General features: G+C 44.1%; 1 protein-coding gene across 1 annotated transcript in view; it reads left to right on the plus strand.

The window, feature by feature from the left end:
- The window catches only part of BMP2K (BMP2 inducible kinase), a 254,314-nt gene that overhangs the window by 150,499 nt on the left and 88,384 nt on the right, over positions 1-15,431 (plus strand). The window contains exons 7-8 of the mRNA XM_040324981.1: positions 1,877-2,009; positions 4,114-4,217. Coding sequence (XP_040180915.1) covers positions 1,877-2,009; positions 4,114-4,217 — 237 coding nt within the window. The remainder of the gene's footprint in view (positions 1-1,876; positions 2,010-4,113; positions 4,218-15,431) is intronic.

Below are 15,431 nucleotides of genomic sequence, written 5' to 3' on the forward strand. Positions count from 1 at the left end.
TGCATGAAATTCGGACTGATAAAACATTTTTTTAAAATGATGAACAAGATAGGTTAAAGTTTTTTTTATTTGAGATAATCTCAAGAATAACTGATGCCAAGATTAATCTTTAGGTGATTGGACGTGCAAAAAGAAATCCGGTACATTTCCCTACTTAACCCTTCCCACTCCAGTTAGCCTCAGTTTTTTTGCCAGTGCCCTTAGCTGCTGGTCATTTTCTCTTCTCTCATGAGAGAATCTTACCTCCTTACTATAGAGGTTTTTCACTCTCTGACAATGATATTCCATCAAAATGATTCTTCTGTCAAAATTCCTGCTACATCATAGCCACTGTGTCTTCTCCTGTAGCTTTCAGATCAGTTGACTCCTCTGCAATACCTTGTTGGACTGTATCCAAACCCAGCCAGATGAAAGAAGCAGGCTGGTCTGTAATTTTGGCTGACCATGCACTGGATCCTGTTGTAGGCACTCCCCCTTGGTACATGAACTCCACAGGTGCCTTGTGTACCTATCTGCAGAGTGATTTATAAGTCTGGGGGCCATGGTCTTAACCCTGTCCCTAAAGACCCCAGTGGAGTATGTCCATGAAGGAGGGAGAAACCGGAATGGGGTATTTCCCTATTGATCCTTGACCCTACAGAAGTTTTGGAAAAGTGATTTTAACTGGAGAAGAAAAAATAACTTTTAACCATGCATGCATCTTTCTACTTATCTGTGACTAGAGTGTATGTAAACTCTAATCTTGAACTTCTCATTTGTTTCCCTTTTGGTCTGTTATATCATTGAAAATGTTTTGTTATATCTGTTTGATAAGTGTAAAAAAAAATGTGTTAAACCATTGCCTGTGTCCAGTGTAAACTTCCTGTGTTATGTCAAGAAAAGTAATTAGCTCTCAGAAATACTTCTCATGGAAATACAGTATGATTAGCCTTTATGTTGTGGAGTTGGGAGAGTAGGTAGGTCTGAGTAATTCTGGTAAAACTGAGCTGAAAACGACTCGGTACACAAAAAATGTGTCAGCCCACAGCAAGATTTTGCAGCTGAGTGCAGATCAATATTTGTCTGATATTGCAGATTGTTGTTTATTATTATTTATTTTATCCAAATATACCGTATATACTTGAGTATAAGCTGAGTTTTTCAGCATATTTTTTTGTGCTGAAAATGCCCCCCTCGGCTTATACTTGAGTCACCTTTTTGTGCCTGATCTCCTGGACTTTGGGGGACCTGGTACCGAGCCAGCCATAGGTCCCCTGGACCCCACTTGGCACACATGTTGCCCCAATCTTCCTCTACAAGTGTGCAAAGTTTGTTGTCCGGGGGGACCTACGGCCGGGAAGCACTGATTTTTCAAAGCCGGGCACCCCTTCCATAGACTCCCATGTTTAAACTGTAATTTTTCCGGTGACCCGGTACCGGCCCATCTTAAGTCCGTTGGACCCGGAACTTGGCACACATGTAGTCATATTTCTCCACTACAAGTGTGCAAAGTTTTGTTGTCTAGGGGACCTACGGCTGGGGAGCACCGATTTTTCAAATCGGGCACCCCTTCCATTGACTCCCCATGTTAAACATCAGTCTAGTCATAGGCACAGTGAGGCATGGACACAGTTGAGGCATGCACATGGACACAGTGGGGCAAAGTGAGGCACAGTGAGGCATGCAGATGGACACCCTAGCTTATACTCGAGTCAATAAGTTTTTTTCCCCATTTTTTTGTGGTAAAATTAGGTGCCTCGGCTTATATTTGGGTCGGCTTATACTCGAGTATATACAATACATTTTTTTTTTTTAAATCACTTATTTACAGACTGTACCTATCTGATATACAATTTTTCTAGATGAAAAGTTTTACACTGTGCTTTCTGCTTTCCAGGCTCTCGGCTGCTTATTGTACAAGCTATGTTTTTTCACCCTTCCATTTGGAGAAAGTCAGGTTGCCATCTGTGATGGAAGCTTCACCATCCCTGACAATTCTCGATATGACCACAGATTGCATTGTGTAATTAGTAAGTACCTGTTTTGAAAAATATAAAATATATAGCTCCCAATAGCAAAAAGTTAAAATATAAACAGTTACTTTTTTCTAGCTGCTCTCACATGGTGTAAAAAAAAGCCGCTCAATAATAGTATGTTAAATGTGATACGCCTAATAACTTGGTGATATGTGATCAAATTTAAAACATTACAGTAATAAATCAAATAAAACATGACGTTACACTGTGGTGAAAAATGGTGTTTAGTTCACTCAATCCAGCAAATCTTCCAAAATATGTGAAGAACTGTCCTCCCAAATCAGCAAGCCTTCACTGACCACCAAAGGTGTCTTCTTACCTTCGATATAGGCCTTCTCAAAAAGCTCAAATATGCAAGTATCAGAAGTCTTCCAAACCTCAAAGCGCTTTGGTCCAGATCAGTTATCTCTTAAATCTCAGCTTATGAATCAGCCAGTCCAGTCCATGGGAATTAATCCCACATATCATCTTGAAGGACATCCATAGTGTTTTCTGTATAAATGAATTCAATAAAATGAATGAAATAAAATTCACATTAAAAAAAGTAGATATCCATAATGACGAAACATGATGGGTGTGGCTTGGTGTGCTAATTGAGAGGCATTGCTGTGACTGTGTGGAGTGACCTGCACTTTCGATGTGTATCATCTATTGCATTAACAAGTGCTGTACCACAAAGATTTGTACATACAAGTAAGTGATTGATCTGCTTTTTTTAATGTGAGTTTTTTTAATTAATTTATTGTATTGAATAAAATCTATATAGCGAACTCTATGGATGTTTGTTTTCCCTTTGAGCTAATATATGGGATTAATTCTGCTGCTCCCCATTGAAATTAATGGAAAACACATCAACAACTCAAATTGATTGCGTTTTGGATGTGTTTTGTGAGTCACATGTCCATGTTTTTAACAGGTGCATGCTGGGAGGCAGGCAGCCAGGAAACGGTCTAACAGTTAAAGAGCAGAACACTGATGAGGTCATCTCATTGCTTACTTTTTTCCCCTCCAAACAGCATGTTTCTTGTCAACCCATTTGCATGCAACACCGTTAAGTGCTGCTCCTCTCTCTCTCAGCCTGGTGCTGCTGTAAAAGTGTTTGCGAGAGACAGATCTTAAACTCTTTTATCAAAAAATATATACAATGTTAATGGTTTATTGGTAAATACCTAGCTACTTTTATTTATAATATTTTATTTCTCACTGGCATTTAGCTAAAGTAGCAAAGACCATCTATTTTTTTTTATAGGAAACGTGTTTGGTTTATTGCTGTAATTTAGCAATTTATTTCACACAATAAAATTTATGGTGGGATTAATATACTTTTCTTTACTCGTTTAATAATTTATAAGCTTTTTGTAACTGTGCTAGTTAGGGTAAGCCCTGGCACCATTTCCATGTGTGGACTGCCAGAGGTCCACATATTTATCCCATGTGGAAATTCTTCCAATCCTTGAATAATATATGCTGCCAGTAAATGTTTAGAAGCAATAACAAGTTTGACATGCATTGCTTGAGCCATAAAATAAACAGAATTTCAGACCTAGTTCTTGTCTGGAAGACATTTAGATACATTTCACAAATGTAACATTTATACAGAAAACTAACTTCTAAGATCATTATCACATTCCGTTTTGGAATTTGCGCATTCTATGCATTAAGGTGAAAAAACATCCGGCAATACTAGCCCCCCTCCCCCGATTACTTACCTGACCACTCGAACGTCCCGCGCCGTGAACGAACAGGCTTCTCGGCCGTCTTCCATGCTCATTCATTGGTTGATTAAAATCACATCCAATGACGCGGCGCGCCGGGGGACGGGGCCGAGTGATACAGTGGGCGGCTATGGCCACCGACTGTATCACGGGAGCGAGCCCGAAAGCACTCAACACCATGCAAGCTCACATGAAGGTGTTGAGTCCTTGCGGGGGGGGAGCCGAGACAGCCGCCGAGGGACCCCAGAAGACCAGGTTCCGGGCCACTCTGTGCAAAACGAGCTGCACAGTGAAAGTAAGTATAACATGTTTGTTATTTAAAAAATCCTTTATTGATCCTTTAATGTTGACCTTTCTACTGTGTTGTTAACTTTTGTTTTCAGGGTATATGTTGGAACCTGATCAGGAACGAAGACCAGACATCTACCAAGTGTCATACCTTGCCTTTAAACTGGCCAAAAGAGATTGTCCAGTACCTAATGTATATGTGAGTATTGCAAACTATGTTACAGTTTTTCTATAAATGTTTCTAATAGACCAAGAAAACAAAAATGTAAAACAATAAACATACATGAGACATCTTTTGGAGTATGGCGAGCAGAGCCAGTACTCTTGCAATTCTACCCAATAATACTATGGTGGAAAAGTTGATTAAAACAAAGTATCAAATAAATATAGAACCGTGGTTCAAAATGATAAAACAGCGCTGTAAAAATTATTATAGTGATTAGCCCCAAACTGGAGCTTCTAGTAAGAATACAGGAGTGGTGTGCTGGGTGATCAAAGATAAGGTGAAAGTGCACCCTATACCCTATTCAAGATTCACCAAATATTGTGAGAGTGCCCACTACTGAGATGCAGGCTTACCACAGTCTGCAAGAGGGACGTTTAAACTCTCAGGCACACCTACCACTGTTCTTCAAATAACTGTGACGGTCAATCCCAGTGATGTTGCATGTAAACAAAAGAAAACACTAAGATAGTGAAATATTGCTAAACCAATGCCCCATATACTGCTAAGGCGATCAATCCCCCTATGTAATTGCCCGTACAGAAAACAGTAAAGGAATGAACAAAAGGCAAGTCTGTGATCTCTGCTGTCGCCGCCGTCCTCTAAACACCAGGGGCCGCACGAGTGCTTCTGACGCTGGTATAGTGGTGGATGGCTGTGGAACGCAGGAAGGCTTCCGTGTTGCGCTGTTGTAGCCACGCCCTGACGCGTTTCGTCACTTCCGACTTCGACAGAGGGCGTGGCTACACAGCGCTGTCACTATCCCTTTGTACCCCGTCGGCGGCAGCTATTGGATGCGAGCAATCCGCCCTCCGGACACGATAGGTGCACACCGGACCGGAAGGAGGGGCAGACGTCAGCTGAGCCGTTTGGGGCTAGTAGGGAACCGTGGACAAGTATACGACTGCACTTTTAATCGAGCACTATGTCTCAAAACAAAATAAAACAGCAAACTGGATGCATATGCCACTTATATCGCGGGGGAAATTATTTGTAAACAATTTCTGCAATCCAGAATGAGTTATTTAAAATGTATGTGAAGGAAATGGAACGGAAAAAAACTACACAAAACTAAGGCGAGTCTACCCAGCCAATCATAACAGACCTGGGCGGGAGTTATGCAAATTATTTTATGGGTCATGTAATAGATATCTTGAGGCCGTTCTTTTTTCAGCCAATCATCTTCGGCTGGGGCGGGTTATTTCTACAAAGCAGGTTCAGTGGCATACATATTAATAGTTCAAACGGCCCAGACAGAACACTACAGGTATAAGGAAGTACTGTTAGTGTCCATGCGAATTTATGAGGGACCGAACAGAATAAATGATGGCCCAAGGGAGATGGATGCATAGATAGAATAAAAAGAATATGTATGTCTATTATTAAAAACCTTTCATTTAAGGTATACATGCTGCACGTGATATATGTAAGATCTGTATCTAGTGCACATCCACCCCCATGTAATCACACTTCTCAAAAAAGATCTCCTTCATGTTGGAAAATCAGGTGTTTACCCGCATGTGTATATGTACTACCTGATAATAAGGAAGGAGGTGTGTGCATTATGCACACGGATATGCTGGTATATGGTCATTCTCCATGTGACACTCAGACCGCATATATATATATATATATATATATATATATATATATATATATATACATACACGGATAATATCAGGAATCTGAGTCAGGAGAGAAAACACAAAGAAAAAACAGTGTTCCTGGCACTTTATGTACTCTTTGTTATGGTACTTATGGCACAGATTGTATCCCAGTATATGGGAGGTGGGTCATACAGAAAAAAACTGCTGGTTATATAAAGTTGACCGGTGGGGGTCAAAAGGAATAAATGAGTTGGAGGATACACTCAATAAAAATATTCCAGTGAAAAACCCAATAGCACAAAAGAGAGGGGAGCAGTAGGTACCAACTGCAACAATGTATCAGAGAAGAAGGGTCAATATCAATAAATATTAATAAATATTAATAAATAGAGAACTATCAATGAATATCAATAAATAAGAGGACTTTCTATAGTCATGAGAGCAGAGGGGATTTGTACTAGAGAAGGATAAATGGATATATAAAAGATATATATATAAAAACATATAAAAATGTATAAAAATATATATAAAAATAAATATCAAAATAAGACCCATAAAAAATTCCGAAAAAGGAGGTAAAACATATACATATAAATATAAATGTTGTGAGGGATTAGCTTGTGGGGATCACCTTTTCTGAAATCACAGTCTGTAAGCAGGCACTTTCTTTTAAGTCTGGCGGATGCCAGATTTTATTTATACACGGTTTGCAGATTAAAATAAACAAAACAATAAATTAAATCCTTGCCGTCCGGCGCTAAACTAAACAAACAGGATCTCCTCTCTATACAGTGTGGGGCTAGTCCCTGACACCCACAAAACATGCAGTAAAGCAAACCTTTTAGTCCAGCACTCAGCGCTCCCCTCACTCAGGTCCCTTCCTGAGTTTCAAACCAGAGCCCTGTTGTGCTCTCTTCCTGGACATTTAAAGTCCAGCTGATTGTGGACTCCAGTGGACCCAAACATCCGGACCGGAATCCTAGCCAGGCCCAGAGGCTGTAAAACCCGGAATGGATTCCGGTTCAGTCTCTCATGATAGAACGTATGCGAGGTGAAATGTACCTATGATCATGTATCGCACCTCGCATAGCGTCACATATCCTCCCCCTCTGCTCAAGCCCCTGCGGCTGAGCACTTGACCCAACCATACAGTGCACACGGGAGAGGGCATCTGCATTATTTTGGAGCTTCCCTGGCCTGTGCTCCACCGCAAATTTAAAAGGCTGTAGAGCCAGGAACCACCTTGTCACACGAGCATTTTTCTCCCTGTTATCACACATCCACTTCAGGGGAGCATGGTCTGTGACCAGCTTAAATGACCTCCCCAGTAGGTAATACCTCAGGGAGTCTAAGGCCCACTTAATGGCGAGACACTCCTTTTCTACGATGGCATAATTTTTCTCGTGCTTGTTCAGCTTCCTGCTCAGGTATACCACTGGGTGCTCCTCACCATCCCTGATCTGTGACAGTACGGCCCCTAGTCCCACCTCAGAGGCATCCGTCTGTATAACAAACTCCTGGCTAAAATCCGGGGTTACTAGTACGGGTACCATACAAAGAGCCTGTTTTAACTTTTGAAATGCCCCCTCGGCTTCGGGGTTCCATTTGACCATGACCGACCCCTTACCCTTCGTTAGATCGGTCAAGGGGGCGGCAATGGTGGCAAAATTGGGTATAAAACGCCTGTAATACCCCGTAATGCCCAGGAAGGCCCTCACTTGTTTTTTATTGACTGGTTGGGGCCATTTTTGAATTGCCTCAATCTTATTGGTCTGCGGCTTGACCATCCCCCGGCCAATAACGTACCCAAGGTATTTGGCCTCCTCCAGGCCTATGGCACATTTCTTTGGATTGGCCGTAAGCCGTGCTTCCCTAAGGGAATCTACGACCGCTTGTACACGGAGCAGGTGCGATTCCCAATCTGGGCTGTGGATGACCACATCGTCCAAGTACGCCGCTGCATACGAGCGATGTGGTCTCAAAATTTTGTCCATCATTCGCTGGAATGATGCAGGGGCTCCGTGCAGACCAAACGGCATCCGCTTATACTGAAACGAGCCCTCAGGAGTGGAAAAGGCAGTCTTCTCCTTGGCCGATTCAGTAAGCGGTATCTGCCAATAACCTTTCGTTAGGTCTAGGGTCGTTATGTAGCGAGCCTGTCCCAACCTGTCCACAAGTTCGTCGACCCGGGGCATCGGGTAGGCGTCAAATTTGGACACACTGTTAAGTTTTCTAAAATCATTACAAAACCTAATACTGCCATCAGGTTTTGGGACCAGCACTATGGGACTTGACCACTCACTGTGAGACTCCTCGATCACATCCAACTCTAACATATTTTTTATTTCTTCCGCAACTGCCTCTCGCCGGGCCTCTGGAATTCTATATGGTTTTACATTTACCCGAACCCCTGGTTCCGTCACTATGTCATGTTGGATCGTGTTGGTCAGTCCGGGTAAGGGGGAGAAAAAGTCTCTATTTTTCTGCACGAATGCCCTAACGTCACTTTGCTGTGCTACGGACAGGGAATCCGTGATGGGAACGTCAGGTATCACGGGTATCCGGTCTGTTGGAAGTGGGGACGTGGCCAGTAAAGTCTCTCGGTCCTTCCAGGGCTTTAAGAGATTTACATGGTAAATTTGGTGTGGTTTCCTTTTCCCTGGCTGGTAGACTTTGTAGTTTACCTCCCCCACCCTTTGGACAACCTCAAAGGGACCCTGCCACTTGGCTAAAAACTTACTTTCTACCGTAGGAACCAGTACCAACACTCTGTCCCCCGGGTTGAAAGTACGGACCTTGGCACCCCGGTTATAGACCCTCCTTTGGGCCTCCTGGGCTCGCTCCATATGTTCCCGTACTAGGGGCAGAACGGCTGCGATTCGGTCCTGCATCAAGGAGACATGCTCTATGATGCTCCTATATGGGCTGACCTCTCCTTCCCACGTTTCTTTAGCAATATCTAGCAGGCCCCTGGGATGCCTACCATACAAGAGCTCAAAGGGGGAATAGCCTGTGGAGGCCTGTGGAACCTCTCGTATGGCAAACATGAGATATGGTAGCAAAAAATCCCAGTCTCTCCCATCCTTGTCGACCACCTTTTTCAACATACTCTTCAATGTTTTATTAAACCTTTCGACCAGACCATCTGTCTGGGGGTGGTAGACAGAAGTACGGAGATGGGAGATTTTGTACAATCTACACAATTCCTTGGTAACCCTTGACATAAAAGGGGTGCCTTGATCGGTCAAGATCTCTTTTGGGATCCCCACTCGACTAAACACCTGGACTAATTCCTTGGCAATAACCTTGGCGGAGGTGTTACGCAAGGGTATGGCCTCAGGATAGCGAGTCGCATAGTCCAGGATCACCAGAATATGCTGGTGACCTCGGGCAGATTTCACGACCGGCCCCACCAGGTCCATGCCAATCCTTTCAAAGGGGACCTCAATTATTGGTAGAGGAACAAGGGGGGCTGCGAAAATGGGGCGATGGTGCTGACATTGGCACTCGGGGCACGATTCGCAGTACTCCTTGACCTCTGCATGCAAACCGGGCCAGAAGAATCTTTGGGTGATTCTCTCCCTGGTTTTTTCGACCCCGAGATGTCCCCCCATTACGTGACCATGAGCCAGGTCTAGCACCACCCTGCGAAAGGGTTTGGGAACCAGTAGCTGTTCTACCTCTTCCTCTCCATGTTTTATCACTCGATATAACAAATTGTTTTTAATTGCCATGTAGGGAAAGGACACCACCCAATTAGGATCCACCGGTTCCCCATCCAACACCTTAACATTTTCCCTGGCATTCATGAGGGTGGGCTCTCGCAGCTGCTCGGTACAGAAATCCTCCCTCCTGACCTCCAAGTCGGGTACCACATTTTGGCTACTCTCCATGTCAGGGTCAGGCGAGGTTTCCTGTTCGTTACCCTCAGGCTGGGTGCTAGCTTCTAAGTCCTCCGGTTCCCCAGCCATGGCAGGGAATGGTGGAGGATCTCCGGCCTCCTCGATCCCACCAACAGCATGCCCTTCCCTTTGGCAAAACGGGTCTGGTGAGAGTTCTCGAGTTTCCCCAGTAGGGGGAGCGCTATCTACGGGCCTCCCTTCACTCTCCCATAACTTCCAAAAATGAGGAAAGTCCCTCCCCACTAAGGCTTCATGGAGCAGTGAAGGTACCACCCCCACTGAATGTGTTACACAGCCCCAGGGGGTATCAACCTCAACCACCGCTGTCTGGTAGTCCCGAGTGTCCCCATGGATGCATATTACCCCAATACAACTGGGGTGTAGTTTTGCGGGGTCTACACACACACTCCTGACTAAGGTCACCACACTACCAGAGTCTAGCAGGGCTGTAAGAGGCTTGCCATCTACTGAAATAACGCACATTTGTTTTTCCAGGCGACGCTGACCTGTCGCAACACATGCGACCTGTGCAAACAGAGAAAGGCGTCTTACCCTATCAACATAATCACATTGCATAGGTTCATCATTTAGAGGGCAGTCTGCAGCAATATGACCTAATGCATGGCAACGAAAACACCGTATTTGCCCTACCCCCAGTCCTCTTACCGGTCCCAAAAACCTTCCTGGCTTCTTTGGCCAGTCTCCAGGTCTAGGACCTACAGTCTCATCTGCTGTAACAACAGTCTTATCCACTCTCCCCAAACTCTTGAACCCCGGAACAGTCTTACCCGAACCGTTGGGAGATCTTGCACCCCGAGACACTCCGAAGTGGGGCGTGGGTGGGTTTATTAAGTCCTCGGTAGCACTGTACCTCTCCACTAGGTCCACCATTTGGGCTGCAGTGTTGGGGTCCCCCTGTCCGACCCACTTTCTCAGGGTAGCAGGGAGCGCACGCAGGTACCGGTCCATTACCACACGCTCCACAATCTGAGGGCTGGTCAGAGTCTCTGGCTGCAACCACTTCCTGGTGAGGTGGACCAGGTCAAACATTTGTGACCGGGGTGGCTTGTTGCTGGAATAGGACCACTGATGCACGCGCTGGGCCCGGACTGCCATGGTGACACCCAAGCGTGCGAGTATTTCTGTCTTTAGAGTCTCATAGTCCTGGGCCTTATCTGGTTCTAGGTCAAAATAGGCCTTTTGGGGTTCTCCTGTTAGGAATGGGGCCAATAGTCCCGCCCACTGCTCTTTTGGCCATCCTTCGCGGTCAGCGACTCTCTCGAAAGTCGCCATGTACGCCTCAACATCATCTGCCGGTGTCATCTTTTGCAGGTGGTAGGAAGCACGTACAATCTTTGGTTCCGCTAACACCGGAGGTGCGGACCCCTTTTTCAGTTCCACCAGAGCTTCGGCGAACTGTCGGTTCATCTCCTGCTGGGCAGCGTGTTGTGCTGCAACGGCCTCTGCGACTTGGCGGTGTTGTGCTGCAACGGCCTCTGCGACTTGGCGGTGTTGTGCTGCAGCGGCCTCTGCGACTTGGCGGTTTATCTCCTGCTGGGCAGCCTGTTGTGCTGCAGCGGCCTCTCGTTGTGCTGCAGCGGCCTCTGCGACTTGGCGGTTGGTTTCCCGCTGGGCTGCATTGGCCTGTAGCAGGGCCTTTAACATTTCTTCCATTTTCAGAAAAGTGCCCGCAGAATCCACCACGTGTGAGGGATTAGCTTGTGGGGATCACCTTTTCTGAAATCACAGTCTGTAAGCAGGCACTTTCTTTTAAGTCTGGCGGATGCCAGATTTTATTTATACACGGTTTGCAGATTAAAATAAACAAAACAATAAATTAAATCCTTGCCGTCCGGCGCTAAACTAAACAAACAGGATCTCCTCTCTATACAGTGTGGGGCTAGTCCCTGACACCCACAAAACATGCAGTAAAGCAAACCTTTTAGTCCAGCACTCAGCGCTCCCCTCACTCAGGTCCCTTCCTGAGTTTCAAACCAGAGCCCTGTTGTGCTCTCTTCCTGGACATTTAAAGTCCAGCTGATTGTGGACTCCAGTGGACCCAAACATCCGGACCGGAATCCTAGCCAGGCCCAGAGGCTGTAAAATCCGGAATGGATTCCGGTTCAGTCTCTCATGATAGAACGTATGCGAGGTGAAATGTACCTATGATCATGTATCGCACCTCGCATAGCGTCACAATGTATACATATATATATCCGCCTTAAAAAAGATTAAAAAAAAACCCGGGTCACGGATTTAGACGTGTTACTCTGGACCCCCATATAGGTTTTTAAGAGTCGCTGATGAAACAATTTATATCAAGTTCAACGTTCAGGCCTTTTGGCAACAACATATCAACGACATAAATCCACTCAGTTTGACGTTTTGAGAGTTCCCTAACTATGTTAGAGCCTCTCCATGATGCCTTGATATGGTCAACCCCCCAAAATTTGAGGCCAGCGGGGTTCTGGTTGTGATGCTGTTTGAAATGAAGCAACACACTATGGTCTTTATATCCTAACTTGATATTTGCCACGTGTTCAGCTATTCTGATCTTCAAGGCATGCTTGGTTCTCCCTATGTACATTAGTTTACATGGACACTCCAACATGTAGACCACGTGGGTGGTATTACAGGTAATGAAGTCTTTTACAGTAAATGACATTCCATTCGATGAAGAAATAAAGGTTTCCACGGGGCCTCTAGATCTGTCAGCCTCTCTGCAGGGGAGACATTTTCTGCATGGAAAGAAACAGTCCTTATCCCAAAAGGAAGGGGGTTTCTTTGGAGCATCAAGTACTTTCTTCACGATTTTGTCACCAATACTCACAGCCTTTCTGTATATGAATCCAGGATTAGTCGGGAGTACTGTACTTAAAATTCTATCTAAAAACAGGACATGCCAGTGAGTTTTAAAAATTCTCTCCACTTCTTTGTACTGACTGTGGTATCCAGAAATAAAGCTCCATTCATGTATATTTTTGGTTTTTGGTGTCATGGACCTGGTTGTAAGAAGACAGTTTGCTCTTGGTACCAGAGACAGGTCTTTGATAATTTTTTCCAGATGGGAATCTTTGTAGCCCTTTTCAACGAATTTCTCTTTGAGAACCATGGCCTGTGAAATAAAGTCAGTGTCTTTAGTACAATTGCGTTTAACCCTCATTAATTGGCCCTTAGGTATATTCCTAAGCCACATAGGATGGTGTCCGCTGTGTGTTGGGAGATAGCTATTTGAATCAGTAGGTTTGAAGTAAACCCTGGTTCCTAGTCTGTCGCCATTCCTGTAGATATTCAGGTCCAAAAAATGGATGCTCTGCTGATTGTATTCGCTTGTTAAAACTATATTCCGGGTATTGGTATTAAGATCCTTTAAAAATTTCTCCAATGTTAAAAGCGGGCCCACCCATATAAAAAACAAATCGTCGATATATCTTCGGTAAAACAATAACTCCTTGGGTCTCTTGTTAAAAATGGTCTTATCTTCCCACTCTGCCATGAATAAATTAGCTATACTGGGGGCAAACTTAGCCCCCATGGCAACACCATTCTTCTGGGAATAAAAGCATCCGTCATACCAGAAATAGTTATGGCTTAGACAAAAGTCCAGACAGTTGCGTAAAAACTTTTTTATGTCGTGAGTTATATCATCCCTTACACACAGTGCCCAGTTTAATGCTAGGAGTGCATCATCATGTTGTATCACCGTGTAAAGCGAGGACACATCCGCTGTTACTAAAAATACATCATCCTTCCCAGAGAGATCTATTTCCTCTTCCTCTTTTTTGAGAAGTGTGATTACATGGGGGTGGATGTGCACTAGATACAGATCTTACATATATCACGTGCAGCATGTATACCTTACATGAAAGGTTTTTAATAATAGACATACATATTCTTTTTATTCTATCTATGCATCCATCTCCCTTGGGCCATCATTTATTCTGTTCGGTCCCTCATAAATTTGCATGGACACTAACAGTACTTCCTTATACCTGTAGTGTTCTGTCTGGGCCGTTTGAACTATTAATATGTATGCCACTGAACCTGCTTTGTAGAAATAACCCGCCCCAGCCGAAGATGATTGGCTGAAAAAAGCACAGCCTCAAGATACCTATTACATGACCCATAAAATAATTTGCATAACTCCCGCCCAGGTCTGTTATGATTGGCTGGGTAGACTCGCCTTAGTTTTGTGTAGTTTTTTTCCGTTCCATTTCCTTCACATACATTTTAAATAACTCATTCTGGATTGCAGAAATTGTTTACAAATAATTTCCCCCGCGATATAAGTGGCATATGCATCCAGTTTGCTGTTTTATTCTGTTTTGAGACATAGTGCTCGATTAAAAGTGCAGTCGTATACTTGTCCATGGTTCCCTACTAGCCCCAAACGGCACAGCTGACGTCTGCCCCTCCTTCCCGTCCGGTGTGCACCTATCGTGTCCGGAGGGCGGATTGCTCGCATCCAACAGCTGCCGCCGACGGGGTACAAAGGGATAGTGACAGCGCTGTGTAGCCACGCCCTCTGTCGAAGTCGGAAGTGACGAAGCGCGTCAGGGCGTGGCTACAACAGTGCAACACGGAAGCCTTCCTGCGTTCCACAGCCATCCACCACTATACCAGCGTCAGAAGCACTCGTGCGGCCCCTGGTGTTTAGAGGACGGCGGCGACAGCAGAGATCACAGGCTTGCCTTTTGTTCATTCCTTTACTGTTTTCTGTACGGGCAATTACATAGGGGGATTGATCTCCTTAGCAGTATATGGGGCATTGGTTTAGCAATATTTCACTATCTTAGTGTTTTCTTTTGTTTACATGCAACATCACTGGGATTGACCGTCACAGTTATTTGAAGAACAGTGGTAGGTGTGCCTGAGAGTTTAAACGTCCCTCTTGCAGACTGTGGTAAGCCTGTATCTCAGTAGTGGGCACTCTCACAATATTTGGTGAATCTTGAATAGGGTATAGGGTGCACTTTCACCTTATCTTTGATCACCCAGCACACCACTCCTGTATTCTTACTAGAAGCTCCAGTTTGGGGCTAATCACTATAATAATTTTTACAGCGCTGTTTTATCATTTTGAACCACGGTTCTATATTTATTTGATACTTAGTTTTATACTTTTAATGGTTTTACCCATTTTTAAAATAGCTGCTTTTTGGATTCTTTATCAATTTTAATCACTATTGATAAATTCCACCCTACCTGTTTTACATCTTTTTTCTTCACTTGGGATCAGTTGATATTTGATCCCCGGCGCCGGAAGTGCATTTAGGTTCCCTGTTGTCTGGTTTATGCACCTCATTTTTTATAGAAAAGTTGATTACCTCACCTTTGTCCATATTGTCTCCCTTTAGGGGATATTAAAACCTAAAGCTTTATCATACTAGGGCTGGAACTAACGATTATTTTAATAATCGATTTGTTGGCCGATTTATTGTTTCAATTGATAGGATAATATTCTTAAAAAAAAGTGTGGTGTATAATTTAGTTAATATGTAAAGTAAAAAAAAAAAGGCAATTTATTCTTAAATTTATACCGTATTTTCTGGCATATAAGACAACTTTTTAACCCATGAAATTCTTCTTAAAAGTCGGGGGTCGTCTTATACGCCGGTAACCTATCATGCAGACTCTCAGTCAGACCGCGGCCGTCCATTTTTCAAAAGCCGCTCCTTCTC

The sequence above is a fragment of the Rana temporaria genome, chromosome 1 (genome assembly GCF_905171775.1).
Source record: "Rana temporaria chromosome 1, aRanTem1.1, whole genome shotgun sequence".
Lineage (NCBI taxonomy): Eukaryota > Metazoa > Chordata > Amphibia > Anura > Ranidae > Rana > Rana temporaria.